The sequence below is a fragment of the Zosterops lateralis genome, assembly GCF_965231275.1.
Source record: "Zosterops lateralis genome assembly, chromosome: 1".
NCBI classification, from domain to species: domain Eukaryota; kingdom Metazoa; phylum Chordata; class Aves; order Passeriformes; family Zosteropidae; genus Zosterops; species Zosterops lateralis.
In genome coordinates, this window is record NC_139762.1 from 30513337 (window position 1) to 30532977 (window position 19641).

The window sequence follows — 19641 nt, forward strand, 5'->3', positions numbered from 1 at the left end:
CTACTACTGGGGAAAAATGTTTGCCAACTTTGTCTCCTCAGTATTCAGTGCTGTTTTTAAATGCCTTAGCAAGTTGTTCTTAGGTGAAAGATAACAGTCTGCCAAGTCTTGAGAGTAAACATTTTGTGTTGGTCCACCCACAATGTATTCAAAAAAGAAACTAGAGCTTATTCAGTTAACTCAGGTTTAACTATCTAATTTTTAACATAGTTCACTCTTCGTGGCCTTTCATATCCATATTTTCGTGTTTGTTTTCAGCCCCATGAAGCCTGGTCTTTCATGTTTGACTTCTGGCTTAATCAGACTTAGGTTATCATTATATTTGTGAACACATCTGATGAAGGTCCCTCTTTTATTACTTACCTGCAGTCTGTTAACAATAGGCCAGCACAGAGTTTCAGAGTACAATGTACTTGAGGGCTGTTTCCATGTGCAGTTGGTAAGTTAATGGCTGTACCAGGAGGAAGAAGATAGTATAAAAAATGAGAAGAAAAGCTTTGTCTCTGATATTATAGAGCAGGAGAGGAACAAAATAAGGGGTGCAGGTAGTTTTGTTCTAGGAAATAGAAGAGGGATATACAGAGTTTTCTGGTCTCCTGTGGAAACCGGGGTCAATGTGATTTTTCAGTTCAAAGACAAGGAAAAAGTAATCCAAAGTAGGAAAGAGGACTTCCACTGGAAAAACACATGTAAAGTTCATAATAATATGGGTCTGGAGATGTTGGATTTGAAGCTGACAATAGCTGCCTATGAAGGGAAGAGAAGCTTTTCTGCTGGTGTAGTAGAAGGGAGTTTGGCCAGCAGGACATGCAGCTGAGGCTGAGATGCCGTCTGGAAAGGAGCCTGACCAGGAGCTGCCAGAAGGCCTTGACCATTCTGAGAAGTGTGTGCAGTGGTAACTGCTGGCAGAGGGCTCCCAGTTCTGTCTCTCCCTGGAGCTACTTTGGTTTCTACCCCTGAACTGCGCACAGATCACTAAAGGATAGAAATCTCTACAGTGTGGCAAGACAACCAAAACAACGCATGAGCCTTTATCTTAAGAATTTTGCTGTCCTTGGAGAAGGACACTTGCTTGGAGATTATCACAGGTTGTACGTGTGACTTAAATCCTGTTCCACTTCAGAGGATGAGTGCAATGTTTTTTCTGGCAACTACTGAGCTATATAGTTTCTTGGTCTCCATTCCTCAGGAGAAATCTGATAAAGAACCTTGGACAATTTGTCAAAACTTCTGCTCTTGTTATCTTTTAGGACCTCAGAAATTGGCCAACATTCAAGGAGTTTGGACTGTTCCAAAGAAGAGAAACGGGTTCAGAAATCAATACCTCTCTCAAACAATTTTGTATACTTATAAGAAATGGATTGAACCTCTTTTCCTGAGGAGAAAACCCACAGTTACTCATTGTATCGATGTCCTTCTAAGTTATCTCCCCGCAAAGACTCTCCTGAGATTTTTCAGGATTGTGCAACAAGCTGTTTGTACTGGTATCTGCTCCTTTTCCTTCTATACCATGAAAAGGAATATATTGCAGAGGAATCACCTGTAACAGAAGCCCAGCTAATAGAAGAATCAAATGAACACAGTCATTCCAGGCCTGTGTTGCAGTTGAGATAGTAAGATTTGCAGAAGGCAGTGCTTATAAGTGCAAGTCCAGAACAATGTGCAGGAAGCTGATTTTTGGGGGGATAATGTTTGCAATCTCCAGAAGCACCACCTTCTCAAGTATGGCTGGACCACTAGGTGACTGTGGGGGCTATTTAAGCATGTCTTTTTCCTGCTTCCATTTATTTTTTTCATTTATGCAGCCATTACATTAAATTATACCCTTTTTTGGCCTTTCACACAGACAGCTGAGATTCCTCAGTTGCTTTCAATATATCCTTGTATAAGCATGGAGACCAGTGGCACTCCATGAACAATTTGTTCACTCCATGAACAACTTGATTCCAGGTGGTCAAAACTTCCAGCTTCAGGGGAGCTGCACTGGACTGTCGTGACTGAAAGTACAAGGAAGAGTTGCAATTTCAACAGCTGTTTTCTCTTTCTATGAGTAGCATACAGAAAGAGATAGCTAAACCAAATGCTGCTTTACACTTCTATCTGGAGCAAGCTCCTGATCTTCAATGTGGACACTATGGATTTTAGCTGGAGTACCTGCACCAAAATTAGTCATGTTAGTTTCTTATGCAACACCTAGATAAATTCTTTAAAACAGCTGGATTGTCACAGTCTTCCATAAAAATAGCCAATGATCTATTATGGAGAGGGCTCACATTGTAAGGAAAGGTGGAGGCAGAGGTAGCAGCAATTCTTGATGATGTGCTGCTGTCAAGAAGTGTAATTGCACTATCTCACTGTCAAGGCTGTGGGTAAATCAAGACTCCAAAATTGTGTGTCTCAGCAAAATGGGAACAACTCTCCCTGGCTACTACACATTGCTTGCTGTCACCTCTAATGAATGCTTATAAAGTACTTGGGGATCTTCCCATGCAAAATGTTACATATAAGCCACTGAAAATTATTTTTTATTGTGTACTTGTTTAAGCTAATGCTAACAGTAACTAGTGGAAAACTTCGATCTCTGTCTCACATAGATCAGAATAATTGGAAAGAGCTTACTGGGTAAAATATGTTAAACGTGAAAAAAGTCTGTCTGAAAAGTGTGCTGTGCTCACAGATAGAGAAAGAGAATCTGTCATGTATTAGCACTTGTATTTAATCTAACGAGAAAGATCAAGAATATAGCAAGCTGATACAGCCAGAATATTGTCTAAGTATACTGCACTGATAACAGTCAGCGCTTAAGTTGGATAAAGTACGTAAAAGGTCTGGAATGTATAGGATATTCAAATATCTTACATCTAAGTGGTCTTTAGACAACTTTGACATTGAGCAATGGAGCTCAATCAACTTAGAGTTCTGAATCCTCTCTGAGCTGGGGTGAGGCACATACTAACTACATCTCTAGCACTAGTGCCTAAAATAAGGGAATGCAACAAACAGTGCAAAAGAATAAAGAGATTGATGACAACTGAGAATAACACTGACTGGCCCTGGCTTAAACACTGGACCTGTAAATTAACACGTGTGCAGGTGCAATTCTGAACGTGCCTTTGTGCACGTGTGTGTACTTTCAGTGTCTGCCAGACAGAGATCACAGGGAGCTATTGCAGCTCCCTCAAGCCCTGCTTGGCTCTGGCAGTTGTTGAGGAGTTGGTAATTGTTTCCCCAAACTACATACCAGGTGCAGCTCCCTTGGCCCTAGATTGTCATTCACAAAACTGCTCTGGACCCACTTGGGAAGAGCCCACACCTCCTGCATACACTCTCCCAAAGAAAGAGGGCAAGTGAGAACCAGAGAATAAGTACTTTGGTATGGAACAGATATTTATTTTCAGCCTTTGCTGATTCTATTCTTAGCCATTAATACGTGATTGCATGATATTATTTTTAAGATGATGAATTATCACAAATACGACTTTTAAAAATTCTGTGTAGGATTTGCTGAACAATATACTTTCTTTTTGTAAGCTTTAATACAGTTTAAGTTTGATGGCGGTACCCGTGAGCCTGGGACTGACTGACTCCATCAGAGGGCAGAGATTTTAGGCTGTCTTTCCTTAGCTGGAAGTCTGCAACCTGAACCTTGGTACGTGCCAGGACACGCACACCCACATCCACCTCATATCACAAAGCACTTTGCATTAGTTAAACCCATGACCAACCTTTATGGCACCCAGCACACCAACCATAGCTGACAGGGTTAAGCTGCTCAGGGCTCCAGCAGGCGCAGAGCCGTGTGTTACCCGGCTCAGCGCGCCGAGCTCGGAGCGCCCGCGGGAGCCCCGGGAGCCGCCGCCGCTCCCGCCGCCTCCCCATTCCTGGTGTTCGACTCCCCCTGCAGGGCGAGCCCTGCGCGTCCCGCCTGCTGCGGTTACCCCCGGTCACCGCCCGCTCATCAGGGGTGTCCCGCTGGAAAAGGCTCTTAGGGCGTCACACCGTGCGTGTATCGCAGGAGCAATCTTAACCTCATCATCGCTCACTTTCTCTCCTCTTGCTCACTATTTTAGGGGTTTAGCCCATTTCTTTATGGCTCTCAGGTGCTTCCAGAGATGCTGTTTTCTCCGTTCCTCCCTTCCTGGTACAGCCCCCTTCTCCTGCACGGCTGCCCCCAAGCACACCTCTCCATCCTCTCTCTCACCACCGCTCTGTGGCAAAGCTGTGGGGCACAAATGATTTTTTTTGTCCTTCCACGAAGTTTGACATTTTAATATCTTCAACCTATATCAAAGCCAGAAAATTGCATTTTCTTTTTTTCTTTTTTTTTTTTTTTTTTTTTTTTTTTTTTTTTTTTTCCTTTATATGAGTAGTGAGAGAAAAGGGAAATTTTGTAACATCTATCTGAGTATTTTCAATCAAAGTAAAACAGTTTGGCATCAAAATGCAGCTTGTTTCAAATGCTTTGGTTGGGCTTTTTTGTATTAAACTGCATTTCCCTATAATAGCACATTGCCCAATGGGAGGAATATTCTGCTGTTTAATGCCACATCTTGCCTACGGAGTAGTCTTCCTGGCTGAAGATCTAGGCCATGGCTTTGTTTAATTGAAGCCTAAGTGTTTTAAATGAATTTAAATCCCTGACTTATTCTGATTTGGTTCCAGAGATCACTTAGTTGACAATGTGTTTTCTTCCAAAAAATTCATTCAGGTGGAATATTCCCAAGTGTTTTCTCCTCCTCATCCTACCAAATGTCAGTCACAGCCCCATACAGAGAGCAGTCAGCAGTGAAGAGGGATGTGGAGATGTTTCCCAGTGATGGTCCTGAGCTCAGCCACCATCCCCACCAGGCCACTTAGGCTGGAAAGGGGCTGAGCTGGCATCCAAATTGGCCTGAGGGTGCAATGGACCTGCAGCAAAGTCTATGCAGGGATCAAGAAGGCAGCTCTGCCTGGAAATGAATGCCAAAGAGCTGCCTGTCCCCAGCCCTCTCCTGAGGTCCCCTAGCCAGCTCCACCTCTGTTTGCAGTGGCACAGCCTGGGCCGGCAGGGTTACACACACATGAGCTAGCCCTGCTCTCTTAGAGCTGCACACACAAGTTGGAAGTCCAACTTTAAATGCTTTTAATAAAGCATTTAAATGCTTTTTCAAAATGACTTTTTAAATAAATCCCCTATTAAATGCCTTCAAAAAACCCCACTTCCTAACAGCATAGTGTCAATGGGTCTGCCCAAGAAGGATGAAGGATTTCAGCTCAATTCACGTTGCTGATAAAAAGCATAAACAGGGATGAGCATTTGTAAATCTACTGCACAAGATCAAATGAGTCAAATGAGAAACATGGCTGAGTAAATTTAATATATTTATCAATTCTGTGGTCCAAGGTCCTTGCCTATATTTCAGGTACATGAGTAATACCACCTATTATCTCTAGAGCTACTGAAAAATAGATGCAGACAAAACAAGAATTCCATTGTTCAAATGGTTAATCAAGAGTTCCCTAATACACAGAGTTGTTTTCAGCACTTGAGTATCATCTCAGAAGTAATAAATTTTACAAGACAGCTCCTTCAAGCATTTATGGCTTTCAATTTACAAAAGACTTCGTAAATATGAATACATTCACTGTAAGAAATGCTGCTGTGAAGCAGCCATTATTCATATTGCATAGAGGGAGAGGCTGCAGCATAGTGAAGTTTACCAACCTGCCAGCTCTCATTTTCCCTGAGCAGGACTAGTGTCCAATAAATGAGATTCCTTGGTCTTTATTGAAACATGGGACCATGTGCACCATATTTACTTTCCTCTTTTATGGGGAGAAAAGAGGGCAGCAAGACACAGCTGGGGCCGAAGGAGTCTCCGTGATCTGGCATTGACCTCACTACTCTGGGGCTTCATGTTTCCTCAAGCAGTTCCTGGGTTCTTGGCCTTCCCCAGCCTCCTAACAGCCTCTGTGTCCAGCCTCATTTCTTGGGTGGTTAATTTGGGCTGTGGAGTTCCTTGGAGAACAGTCACTGTTTTAAAAGTGGCTGGCAAATTAATGTCTCAGTAGAAATCAGGAATCCAAAGTAATGCATTCAGTGTATAGCAGTGTGTTAGTTTCTTCAGAGATACTTTTGTTAGACAAGTGTCTGAGTTCAAATTTTGTTTCTACTAATGAACATAGCAGTGACAGTGAGAGCCATAGCCCAGAGAGCTTGCAGCAGTTATTCTTGTTTCAATTATATATATAAAATATACCTGTTTGGACCTGTTTTAGTTCATAGTCGAATCAGTTACCATGCCAGAATCAGTAACCAGCAGTCACTCTTGAAAATGTCATTGGTATGAAAAAGAAGATATCTTTGATGTTTTAAATAGCAGATTACCTTCTCCGCATTTCTGACTTTTAAATCCTTTAATCATGATTATTATTATTATTATTGCTAATGTTATTGTTATTAATTCTTTCACTTAATTATATGATACTTACTCTTTCCTCCCCAAGAGTCCTGTTATGAATACTTCAGGACTGACCTTTGATGCTATAGAAACTGTCCATTTCTTCTTTCATTTGATGAAGTTTTTAGGCACTCTTGCACATTTCTCTTCAAATGTAAGTAGAAAGGCTATGGTGCACTATTTCATAATTTTGCATGTCCAGAATTTTGACATGTCTTTGAAATTAGTTGAACATAATTGAGGTACAATCAATTGAAATAAGACACTTTTTCTCACCTGCTTTTATAAGGTGAGATGTTTTGGGGAGGATGAATCACTTCAGATGATCCTATGCAAAAATATGATCAGCACTTTCTGAAACCAATGCTAAAAATGTTATATGTAATGATGAGACTCACAGTTACTTTAAAGTACTTTATACAGTCATCTGTACCTAACTTCTACCCGACAGCAGATATGCGTGAAATTCCAGACCTGAGTGGAGATGGATGCCTGCATGTAGAGAAACCAGGAAAGACTTCACATAGGAGGGCACCTCTGTTTACTTCTGTGCTCTCAGCTCTTGCTGTGTAACAGGCACCACTGTAAAAGCACAGGATCTTCTGCATTACTGTAATGCTTGTAAAACATGAGTATGTAATAAAACTCACAATCTAACCTACAGGCAACTCAAAAATATTTCCAATAGTATTTGCAGTTCTACCGTTTTCCTTGACCCTCGGTACAGAATTTTGCAACCAGGAAAAACACACTTTGCAGAGACACAAAACATAGTTTTAACTGCAGAGGGCATGAAAGAGCTATTGAAGAGCACAGTGGTTTACTTCCCAGGCATTATTACCTGCAACATAATTTTCTATGAGTTTAATTTTTTTCCACATTGAATATCTACAATACAGCATTTTTGTCCCAAAAGATCCTCCGAGGATCCATCTGAATGCTTTCTTGTGGAAAAATACAAACCTAATAAAGAACATAAATTATTAGATTCATTCTAAAAGATATTTCTTTGTGATAATCATGGACTAGAAATCATTCTATTATCTTCACCGAATTTAGTGCATGTCTCTTCTTAATGAGATTTGATTTTCTGTCTCGTTTTACTTCACATTCAAAACAGGTTTGGTTTTTTAAAATTTGCATACAAGATTGAGCTTACATTCACCTGTTTCCCACTTACTGCCCTTATGCCCAGCGACTCATTAATGCTCCCTTGAATCACAGACCACATCTATCACAGTGCAGTAGGGCTAATATTTTCTAAGGTTTTTTTCTGATGCTCCTAGGGTTTTTATCAAATCTGGCTTAAGAGTCAGAAAAATAAAACAATAAAATAAAGAAAAATATCTGAGATTTTCATTAAAGTACAAAATAGCATTCAAAAACACCACTTGAATATTCATAATTTGAAGACAGAATTGTTCAAATACCCATTTTGTCTGTAATTTAGGGTTTTCCAGAAAGCTGAAACAAATCTTACTCAGTTTTGAGAGGAATAAATCTTACTTGTTTTGAAAGGAATGAAAAAGGTCTGCAAAAACTACCGAAAACTCAGCCTAAGGCAGATACATGTTGGCAGGAGCCGTCCCAGACGATAACAAATACTTTGCCATCCTCCACCCACACAACCTGATTAGCATGAATCCCCATTTTTCCATTAGCCCACATGCTAAGGGTGTTTTCCAGCCTCCTCTTGAAGGTAGTCACATCTTTGTTTTTCACTTTGTAGCTTTGTGTTTCACTTAGTAGCTGACACTATGCCCAGAGTTTTTTTCATCCCATCTCAACACCTTAGGTTATCACTGCTGGGAATCAGAGAAGATGGAGAGAAAAATACTGGCTCTTCCTGTGCCATCAGCAGTATTTGTTCATAGTTAACTTGGGGAAGATTTTGGATAAAATATTGATGGACACCAGCAGAGGGTGCATTGCTGCCACTATAATGACCATTCTTATACTGTAAGTGACCATAAGTAACCATGGTGCAGCAAAGCTTTGGAGAAATCCTGCATATTCCAAGGCTGTGGAGCTGCCTACACGAAGGTGCACAATTGGAAGCAGGATTAAAGACCAAAGTCAGTGAAGCCAGTTGCTTTAAGGATTAAGAAAAAAACAAACAACCAAAGAGAAGTAATGTATATTTTCTGCTGTGCACTCAAGGCATTTTGCAGCTTTTTTTGAAATATCTATCATAAAAGTTCTTCTTTGATCTGCTGTAAGCAGCCACTCCCAGAAGGGGTGAAAGACACCTCGTTTCCTTCCTTCCTTTTCTTAGCCTGACCTACCAGTCTGGAATGCAGTTCACCTCTGAGCATTTTCAAGATTTATCATTTTTAGAGAGGTTTGCATGTCACAACACACAGCCAGGCTTACTTTACTGCTCACAAAGACTGCACATGACAGCCAAAGAGAGGAGCCACATCCAGTGTCTGACCTTCCCACACTTCACCCATGTATATACACCCTTGTCTGCTGAGGGGGCACAACAGTGTTAAAATAACAAATACTCATCTTGCCCTCAACACAGGCAAGACCTGAAACTGCAAAGTTAAGAAAACAGTACCCCACGGCTGAGTCTATGAGTCTACATTTAGGCAAATCTGTGATTCTATTGCTGCAGCCCTACATGCCTCCAGCACATCTCTTTGCAGCAGGAATCACAGTGTACCTTCTCCCCCAAGGACATCCCACCTGGTGACTCTACTGAGAGCTAGCCACTTTTTTCAGGGTTAGTTTCTAGACAGGTAACAGTTTTTCAGCCTCCTTGTCTGAATTTCTACACAGCAGCACAACCCTAAATGCCCGTATACAGGACAGAGGGACAAAATAGCGTCCAAAAGACACTTTTGGACACTATTTTTCTAGTCCTGCACAAAATCATCCTTTTAGTCTTATTGTGCTGCAACTGGATTCAGAGTGAGTACTCAGAGATATTTTAAATTGTGAACTGCCCTTCAAAAGTGTCACTATAACCCCACGTACCACAGGCCTGTGGGCGCTTAAGCTCAAGTCACAACTAAATTCCAAAACATAGTGGGCATTAATCAAGACCATAATGTTCCCTACCAAATGGCAAGGGAGTTGAGCACAGCATAAATACACACTTAGAACTGCAGCACAATAAAAATAATGATGATAATAATAATAATAAGCCCCTAGCATAACCAGCTTGGTCATGTGTGAGTTGGCTGAAGATGGCCAGAGGGAGGAGATGCTGTGCATTTTCGAGTGCACTGCAAGGAAATTTCAATCCCACTGACTTCATTGGGGCTTCAGTGAGACCATGTCTCTGCTGTGGAAAGGAACTGCTTAACACAGCATCGTGGGGTTCCTTGCTTTTTGTCTCTGAGCAGCTCCTGGCAAAACCACTGCTTACTAAGTGAAAACATACTTTTTCCAGTCACCCGGACTGGAAGCCGTACCTGGATTTGGCGCTTTTTTCTTTCACTTTTTGTTGTTTCTGCCATTCTAATAGATTTGCAAATCTGGCTCCTTGACTAGGTGCTGACTTTACAAACCCTAGTTTGGCTACTGAAGCAGGGGAAGGGGGGTCTGGCCCGGGGGGGGATTATTCCCCCCAGCGGGATGGCTCTGCTTACAGCCTGACTCCAGCTAATGGGCGGCACTCAGTGTCAGCCCAGCAGCTGCCATGCAGGAGGTCTGTCCCTTCGGGCAGCTGCTGCTCATCTGCCGGCAGCTGGCAGCGGAAGTGACATCTGTTTTCAGTCCCAGCTGTGAGCAGCAAGGAGGTGCCAAAGCACAAATGCCTCAGTTCTCGATCCAGGAGCGAGGAAGGGTTTCTGATGCCAGACCACGGCCTGGCTTGCAAGGGAAGGGAGAGGGGGGATCATCTCTTTCTACGATGGTGGGCTGGGAGGAATGGAAAAAGAATGACAAATATGGAGAGAAAGAATAAGCAACAGAAGTAGGGGAATAGATGGGGAAAGAGCACAGAAGAAAAAAAGAAAGAAAAAAAAAAAAAAAAAGAACGGCAGAATGAAAAGGAAATATGAAATTTGAAGTGACCGGTCAGAGGTACAAAAACAAAAGAGGCAGAGTAATGAAAGAGATGCAGAAGTAACAACAACCAAGTACCCAAGAGAGACAGTTATCCAAAATGGCTGCTGAAGAGAAAAATGCCTTATTGAGCTGCCATCTGAAGTACTACTGAACCTGGAAAACATTCCTGCTGCAGCCCTTAGCCTATCATGGCATTCAAGGGATCTCCCCTGTAGGTTTTGCCATCTAGTGGAGCTCTGGCATATCCTCTCTTGCCTCCTTGCTTCTCTGTGCTATTTAAATTCACATCACTTTTTTCTTGTCCAAGTCTCTTGCTCTCTCATTTATCTTTGTAACCGTGTTATAATTCAGTGTTGTGGCATTTTAACTGAATTATAGTTTTAGCTTCTGAGACAGGAATAGGTGCAGAATGAAGGACAAGATCAATTTAAATCTAAATATTGAAAGCATACTTAATTAACCTTGCAATAAATATATTAATAAATTCCACTTTGCTCCCCAGGTTGGCGTGTGCAAGAGAAGTTACTTCATTCTATCATGAAAAGTATTTTCATGGTTGGGACTGTTTCCTCAGCACAGGTGCTGAAATTGTGTTTTTGAGATCTCTAAACTAATTGAGTATTCCTGGAAGAAATAATGAAAGAAAATGTATATTTAACAAGTGCTTTACAGCCTTGTCAATCAAAATCAACCTACACTGGGAAAAAATGCGGTGTCAGTGACTGTTTCTTTTCCTTGGTGCTTGCCAGAAGCGTAAGAAAAACTGAATTCTGGTACACAGCTGGGCTGGGAAATGGGCTGAGGGAGACAGATGTCATTAAAAATCACATCTGAAGTTGAAAGTGCAGGCATTGGGGCACAAAGATTTGAACCCATTTTCACACTTTGCCTTTGGTATCTCACCGTAGGCAGGCAATTAGTTATTAGTCATCAGTCACAGGGAACTGTGTGCCTTTACAAATTTTTTCAAAATTAGATGCAAAAGAATAGATTGATTGAGTTGGGCAGGAAAAATCTTATCCTAAACTCTGGCCTACAGGAACACTGTTAACACAAGCCTATTCCTGAACCCCCAAACCTTCCTCAACAGCAATGAAGAAATTGTCTGCACATTGATGGATGCTTGATAAGATGAACTAGAATTTTTCAAATCAAACTTATGGATTAAGAGGAAAAAGATACAAGATTAAAATAAAAATAAATTAAAATAAAAAAAAAAAAAAAATAAAAAAAACACCAAAAACTTTTGCATGTCTCACAGTAAATGTGCTCTTCTTCAAAATTAAAAGCCGAACAAAAAGCAGTGAGAAGTGGTAAGTGTCCGAGGCAGGGAGAACAGAGCAACCCAAGTATGACCCTTCTCTGGTGAAATGACCTACAGAAAGGAAAAGGTGCTGTATCTTCATAAATTGCCAAACATTAATTGGAAACTTTATGTCTTTGGAAGCTTCTCTTTGGATGGCACCTAGAACAGCATTGTGGAGATGATGAGACTTTGGTGCCAAATAAAAATACAAATTTGAATACACTAAAGGCTCCATGACATTGAGAAATATTTTTTTCTGCAGCCTACATTAATTAGTAAGATGAGCTCAACCAAAGTTGACTCTATTATGCCACTGATTACAGCAGGTAACATCTCACTTTCTTTCTCTTTGCTTTTTGGCATAGTTTTGGGGTATCGAGGTTTTTTATTTATAATGCCACTATCTTCTATGCTTTTCATTTCTTTCTTCTTCAGAAGACCATCAAGCCTTTTTTTTTTTTTTTTTAAAGCTAGGTTGCCTGAAAAGCTAAAGAAAAAAAAAGACTAAATAGAAAATCTTCTACTTAATTGACTGAAGACAAAGTAATAAGTTTTCAGATTTTGCATGAAGTGCATTAGTTTCAGTATACAAATGTAATTCATTCAACTTTGCAGTTTTGAAAAGCATTTCTAGGGCCACATTCTGCATTCTCTTTTCTGATGAACACTACCCAAGGAATACTAATTAGAGTGCTTGAGGAGTAAGGTAAGCAAGGCTGGCAGAGTCTGAGCTTCTATTTACTTTCTGTTATCTCTGTCCAAATGTTCAAAGCAATATGGGTGGCGACTGATTCACTAGTTAAATTCAAAACAGCATGTGTGTACAAAAGGCTGCCAAGTTTCTCATGTATACTGCTATTTGTGAGAAACTATGCACAGACAAAAAACAATCAGCCAGTTTCTTAATTTCATTTTATATCTTTATTCCCATTGTAAGTACTAACAATCACCCAAAAACCATTTAAATTTGGTTTGGATACACAATAGTCCAGTTTCTTTTTTTTTTTTTTTGTAACTGCAGTTTTAGTATTTTGTGATCTGTTTTAGTAGTTCTCTTGTTGGTGTGTTTGCTTCCAGCAAAATAGACTTTTCAGTGTTTGTAGATTATTTTAAAAGATTGCTAAAGATTAAAAAACCATAATGCAATGATTAACAGTACATTAATAAAGCTTATTATTATCTTTAGGATTACTACTAAGTATATTGGATGACCCAAAACTTATTTTTTCTTGTGCATTGTCTGTTCTCTTTTCAAAATAAATCCATAAACAACTATAATATTTTTTTATTACAGCAGTTCAATGCGGGATCATTTTTAATTGGATTGAAATCCTTCTGGGAGAATGAGGTAAGTAAAACAACCCTAAAAATAAAAGCTCTGTTTAAGCAAATGATGTTGCACACAAACCAATGTTAATGCAGTATCACAATGTATAAATTAGAGTGGATAGAAAACATGAAGGATTTTCTAAGTTCGCCTTCTTATTATTTGGGGAAAACACATCACAGATTGCATTTTAGTCTTCAAGCAAACAAGAATAATAAAATACAGTCAGAGAGACATCTTTCATCATGTCTTTCAAAAGCCTTTGGGACAAATTCCTTCATCAAATTTATTAATGTAAAAACACATTCAGAAAACTTATTTGTGAGAGCTGTCCCATTAAATTATGAATACCAGTAATAAATTCTTTAGTTCTTCATTTATTTGTGTGCTCTGCATACAAACAGACATGAATATATGTATGAATAAAATATGCCTATTGTATAGCATACACAGAGCTAATATGAATGCTTATGTTGTACAATGTCAGAAAAGGACAAATTATTAATCAAAGTAGGGAGAAGAAAGAAGCGAAGAAGAAAGCTGATGATGCACAAGTTAGTTATCTTTGCATGACTTGTGTGGAAGAAAATGTCTGTTTTGGATACAGAACTGTCAGCTAACAGCTCTTTATTTTATTGTGCAGTGAAGGAAGTTTGGGACCAAGATCAGCTTCTAAAAGGAATTTAAACCAGAGATATAAATAGTGATGTGAAGGGAAAGAGGAAAGGGACCAAGCAGGGAACTTGTTATCCTAAGTTTTGTCTGAGTATCAGAAGGAGTGCAACATGGTGGGAATAAGGGGAGGGATGCTGTTTTTAGAGGGAAACTTGCTGAACTGACAGTGACAGACTAAATCAGGGACTTACTGGGCACTTAGGGTGGGGATATTTTTCCAAGACCTTATTCCAGCCATATCAAGTATGTAAGAAGACACTAACCCAGCCCGTTCACAAACTGCAGGAGAGATAAAATTCCTGGGTCTGATACATAGGGAAAAACATATGTTTTCAGGGACACTGCTTGTATTGCTCTTAATGTTTGTGATACCTGGAGATACTCCACATAATAAGCATTCACCATTTCATCTTCCAGTCCCAACGGTCCACACTTGACTATCAATGCAGAGTATCTCTGGATTCATAATGCTTGCTCTCCTTGCTGCTGTTTACTACACACATCTGCTAACCAGCAAGAGATGAGAACTGAATTATTCTACATGAATGAACAGACTCTTTCTATTTCAGTGGAGCTACAGAAGCTCTGAATGATGGCACATGGGCACTGGAAGAAGTGTAGCATCGAGGAGGCTAAAGCCAGAGGACACTGCATCTGGAAAACTGGGCATTAGCACCTCGTTGTACCCATGGATATCCTTTCTTTGATTTGAGGTTACCTTCATTCCACAGAGAACAGGTACCTGACCTTTCCAACACTTCCTGCAGGTATGCATTTCTCTTGATGTCAGGAAAACTACAATCTTTAAGGAACTCTACATTCACTAATAGATATTGATATTGCAGCAGCAATTTTTACATTATTTCACATAAAGTAAATGAGCTGTGCTTTGTGATTAATTTATCTGAAATAAAACTTAAGTCATGTCCTAGGGTACAACACACACACACAGTTAAAGACAATTCTGCATTAATGCTTTGGTGTCCTCTGTGCATCTTTTAAAATAATCAGTACCTTAAAAAACATTTCAGTATCATTCCTCACAGTATATATCCAGTGTATCTCAGAATTATTTGTATTTCCTTTTACACTTTATACATATTAGTCTTGTATTTTAAATATCAAAAATATGCTGTTAAAGGATCTTAATAACAAATGACATAAATCCAGAGTTTTCAATGAAGATTAAAATGGCTTAAGACCTTTGGTGAACAGATGATGAAAAACTAACATTTCCAAAAGCTACACATGATTTATGATCTTATGCTACCAACAATTGGCCAATCAGCTCCGGGTTTCTGTCCTTTATTAATGCCATGATAAGAGCAGCAGCAGAATTTACTGTCTCCTGAAGCAGCAAAGGGTCCTGGAACAAAAAGAAAAGGAAAAAAAGAGGGAGTAGGAAAAACAATATATTTACAAAAGTGGAAAAATTAAATATTTAAAATAAATTTTCACTTATGCCAAATTATAATTGCTGAAGAAACAAAGCTCCTTATTAGAAGAAGAACTTCTAAAACTTTTATTTTAAGCAAGCATAATTTCAAATAACCATTTTCTCCAATCTCCTTGATACAAAACTGCTAGAATTATTCTATCTACTCAGAGACCACCAAAAAACTTGATTCTGTCACTGGCTTCCTAACTGATTTTTAAAATCTAAAAGGCAGTAAAACTTTTGGGGTTGAAAACATGGAAAAAAATACAGGATTTAATTGACTACCATAGTAAAAACTTGCGACTTTAAACAGCAACTGAATCTCATCTGTAGTCTATCACCTACTTGAATTCACAGAGGCATTTAAGCACCAGGATTGCAATGGTTTAGGCTGATTTCTGTATCAAATAACTTCAAAAGGTAGTCTGGTTTTGACAGGCAAGTATAGAAACAAACACAGTAAACAGAAAAAAAATGAGACATTAATTCTGTGCTTCTAATTGAGTACTCCAGCTCACATTTGAAAGATTCTTTTGTCTATACCACGTTTGTATAGAGAAATCGTATGGACTACAAAAGGTTGGCCCCTTGCTACCAGTAAGATTTCCATTTGTGCACTGGGAAAATAGCAATAGGTGTAGTCAGGAATGGAGACACCCGTGGAAAAAGATATAGGAAAAAACAATTTCTGTGAAGCAACAGAGAAAAAGAAGGGTCAACAAAACTCTGGAGTAGGGAGAATATACAAAGAGAAATCATGAGCTGTTCTCCATAGCCATGATGGATAAAACAATAGGTTTTATCTGTCCATTTATTCCATGATGGAAGCAATAAGTAAGGATTAGTATACAATGGAAGAGATTATTGAACAGATCAAAGAAACCCATCATGAGGGTCCTATAACATGAGACTCACATCTATGTAAAATGTGATACAGATAGAGCTTCCTGCCTGGAGTAGGAGGATGGAGCAGTTTGATTCCAAATCTTTTCACCTCTTTTTCTAAGATGCTGCACAAAGAAATAATTTGTAAAGAACACATAAGAAATTTGGACTAATGGACAAAGAAGAAACCATTTCCACAACTTATAGAAAAACACAATATCAAAACTTGCTTTTTAATATATAAGGCAACTGCTGAAGGGACCTGCCAATTCAGCTAGCACAGAGGGGAGCTGGAGACTAAAAAATTGCAGTTGAAGGAAAAACTGAAAGGGAAAAGGTGTACCTGGAACATTCTCAGTGTGGAAAAAGGCCCTGGGGTGACCTTATTGCAGCCTTTCACCATGTAAAGAGAGCCTACAAGAAAGATGGGCTCCAACCTTTTAATATGGTCTGTAGCGACAGCACAAGGGGTATGGTTTAAACTAAAATAGAGTCAATTCAGACAGATATAGAGATAAAAGTATTTATGATGGGCAGGTAAAAATAGGACAGGTTGCCCAGAGAGGTAGTGGATGCCCCATCCCTTGAAACATTCAAGGTCAGGTTGGACAGGGCTCTGAGCAACCTGGTCTAGTTGAAGATGTTCCTGCTTGCTGCAGGGGGCTGGAGTAGGCAACTAACCTTTAAAGGACCCTTCCAAACCAAACTATTCTACGATTCTATGAAAATGCTCTTATTAACTTCATTACTTACGTAAATGAAATTAAACATGCCAGAGAGGTAACTGGATTGAATTAGAACTAGCTGGTGTATAACTGATTTTTTTATCATTCCTGAAAAAATTATTTTTTATTTGCCTAGAATTTTGTCCTAAATATAATCAAATACGTAAATTAAAATTTGTAACCTTGCAAAACCTTACACTGCTCACAAGTTCATGTTACATATTCCAATATGCAGTAAAATTATTTATTAGAGTTCTAAAAAACTGTGGTAGAATAAAAATGCTCATGACGTGTGCCTTGCTGTTCACTGAGTGACAACTTCTGAGTTCAGCAAGGAGTGCGGAAGTCTACTGAGGTCCTGCTCCTTCAGAACCTTTTGTTATGGCCCAAGAGTGCAAAGGCAAACTCAGAATTCACTGCTCTGGTTCAGCAGGGCGTTCATTCCCTCATTTCCCATGGGTATAAACTGCTGGATAAAGTACAAGGAGAGCGGAAGTCATGCACACACCCACTCAGATGGCAAACACTGTAGTTGCTTTCAAAATCGAGCAACATAGTTCTTGCTATTCAGCAATGCCAAATCTCCTTGTGCCCTTCATCACTTTTTGTTCAGATTATCTCAAGAAGCACTTCACAATCACAGGCACTCTCTTCCAAGTGGGCTTCTAGCCATATCTGAAGTTGGCTGGAGGTGTATAGTATCTTTTTTTTCCATTTCACAGAAAGAAATAAAATACACCTGGCCAGGAATGCTCTTAATGTTTCTCCCAATAAATCTTTCCACATCCTCTGTTGGTTAGTGGATTCGGTACACATTCCTTTGCAGTAATAAATTATTCAAGTTTCTGAACATAAAAGGAAGCAAGAGACAGAAATTTAACTTTCACAGGAGAGATTGAAAGTGACACCACAAGATTCCTTTAGAGTGAAAAAGCCTTTTCTAAAGCTAAATCTAAGGCTTTAATGGTAATTTCTATGTTCTGAAGGAAAGACATGCAAAGAATTATGAGCAATATTTGTAAGGCAGGCAATGTGACAGTGTATAGAAACCTGCATGCAGAAGTGGTCTAAAAACTAGTGAAACTGACTGCTGAAATGAAATTGGTTCAAAACCAGAAACATAGTAAGTAAGGAGCACAAATTAGAACTGGAAGCTTTACAGTTACTTCACTTCTAATAATCCAGTTATTAATACTATCATTATAACTCTTCAGGAAACCTATTGGCCCCTGTGTAGGACTGCTCACTGTAAGTCTGTTTTTTGGAAAAAACAGAAGTGTTTTTCTTTAAGGGAATATATATAATCTCATTTAGGATAACAACTGTAATAGAAAATATTCTAAGTACAGTTCCAGTTGATGGTTTAACTACCTTGTGAAGTACATACTAAGGATTTCAATAAGGCAGTCCTTTAAAGTATGTATCATAGGGATTACTAATTTAGATTTGTGCTTATGGTCCTTCCCAGTAACATCCCATTCTGATCTCAGGGTCACCCATTCACTGAAGAGTGTCCAGGACCTGGGCCCAGGAGCCAGCCTCTGCAGGAAAAATCAGCGCCACGGACATCAAGTATGTACTGACTTTAACTTGCTTTACTCTCACAGCCACAGTCTTACTGGAGGGAGGTAGTAAATAACACGATGAACTGAACTCCTCCAGGAATTTCAATTTGTCTATCCTGTATCCTTCTGAGAATCAAGACTCACTCTTATGATAGGAATCATTATTGTAGTATCTGATAGTCAATGCCTGGGCATAATTTAAAACTTTTTTTGATCATTTCTAGTCATTATCACAACCATCCCCCTGCTCTCCTCCCCACTCCCCACCCCCCCGAAAAAAAAAAAAAAAAAACAAAAACAAACAAACAAACAAACAAAAAAAAAAAAAAAAAAAAAAAAAAAAAAAAAAAAAACCACCCAAAACAACAAAACAAAACACAGAAAAAAATCAGCAACTGAAAGGTACACATTTTCCAAAGTGTAGGCATAACAACGACTAATGCAACAGCTAAATTGTATAGTAGGTATTCTTTCTCTCTTCCAAATTGTGCTAGGATTTTATTTTATTTTAGGCTATTACTCTGCCTGTAAGCAGACATTTTCAATGTAATTTGAACACCAGAAGTTTTACTAAAGAATATTAAAAAAACCCAAAATGACAGGATTCAACAACAACACAGGAAAGGAAAAAAATCCTCTGGGTCTTTATTAATTTAAAGTTAAGCAAACACTTCAAGTCCCCTGACTATACCCTTAAAACACTCATGGTTTTGACACTGCAATGTTATTTCTGGCAACAATGCTGATTACAGCTGATAGTGCCTACAGGGAAGCTTCCATAAGGATGCCAGGACAAATTTAATCTACCACACCTAACTCCATTGCACATACAGGCCTCCAAACTTCTTTTATATTCAATGGCATAGCACTAAATCTTTCAAAAATCTCATTATTAGTTGCAGGAAGTCAAATAATCAAGCAGAACCATGTCTTCACTTGCTTAATTGCCTGACGTGTTTGCCTATATTGTAACCACGATAAAACCCAGGATGTCAGAACAGGAGGATCAATACAAATCCTCAAGCAGCCACAAGAGCTCTCACATGTTACTGCCCACCCACTGCTCAGCACTGCAAATTCCAGGCAGAGAACATCCTTCAGCACGCCAGTCAGTGAGTGCTCAGCCCTGCACACACTGGACTGATCCAACAGGGATAGCTCTTTTCCTCATTAACGAAATCCTTAAAAAAGACTGTGACCTTTAAAGAAGACTTGGATGCAGTAATGACTTTAATGGATTAATAACTGAAGTTCCACATG

At 39.3% G+C, this 19641-nt stretch overlaps 1 protein-coding gene across 2 annotated transcripts in view; it reads right to left on the reverse strand.

Moving 5' to 3' along the window:
- Positions 1 to 12758: 12758 nt before the first annotated feature.
- CRPPA (CDP-L-ribitol pyrophosphorylase A) overlaps positions 12759 to 19641 on the reverse strand; it is a 109519-nt gene continuing 102636 nt past the window's right edge. For both annotated transcript variants that reach the window (XM_083860647.1, XM_083860646.1), the window contains exon 10: positions 12759 to 15134. In XM_083860647.1, coding sequence (XP_083716773.1) covers positions 15030 to 15134 — 105 coding nt within the window. In that variant the 3' untranslated portion in view covers positions 12759 to 15029. The remainder of the gene's footprint in view (positions 15135 to 19641) is intronic.